Genomic DNA, 394 nt, shown 5'->3' with positions numbered 1-394 from the left:
CTTTGTTGTGCAGAAGCTTTTAAGTTTAATTAGGTCCCATTTGTTTATTTTTGCTTTTATTTCCAATGTCTTTGCTTTTATGCCAATGTGATGTTCTTTATATTAATGTAGATTTGTTGTATAGTCTGAATAGGGAATGTGATACATCCAGCTATTTTTTGCTACAGTCAGCAATGGCAATTGAGTCTTTTGTGGTTTCAAAAAAATTTTTAGAATCATTTTGTTCTACTTTTGTGAAAGTGTCCTGGGTATTTTGATAGTGATTGCATTAAATCTATAGATTGCTTTGGATAATATGGCCATTTTTAACAACATTAATCCTTCTAAGCAAGGAACACAGGATATCTTTCCATTCCTTTTTATCATTTTCACATTCCTTCATCAGTGTTTATAG

General features: G+C 30.7%; 1 protein-coding gene across 1 annotated transcript in view; it reads left to right on the top strand.

The window, feature by feature from the left end:
- The window catches only part of LOC105001201 (interferon-induced very large GTPase 1-like), a 12,399-nt gene that overhangs the window by 1,443 nt on the left and 10,562 nt on the right, over positions 1 to 394 (top strand). Inside the window, exon 2 of the mRNA XM_010857373.1 lies at positions 112 to 118. Within this exon, the coding sequence (XP_010855675.1) occupies positions 112 to 118 (7 nt within the window). The remainder of the gene's footprint in view (positions 1 to 111; positions 119 to 394) is intronic.

The sequence above is a fragment of the Bison bison genome, unplaced genomic scaffold (assembly GCF_000754665.1).
Source record: "Bison bison bison isolate TAMUID 2011002044 unplaced genomic scaffold, Bison_UMD1.0 scf7180017864379, whole genome shotgun sequence".
NCBI lineage: Eukaryota > Metazoa > Chordata > Mammalia > Artiodactyla > Bovidae > Bison > Bison bison.
The sequence above is the reverse complement of the archived record's forward strand: the minus strand, read 5'-3'. Positions and strand labels throughout refer to the sequence as shown.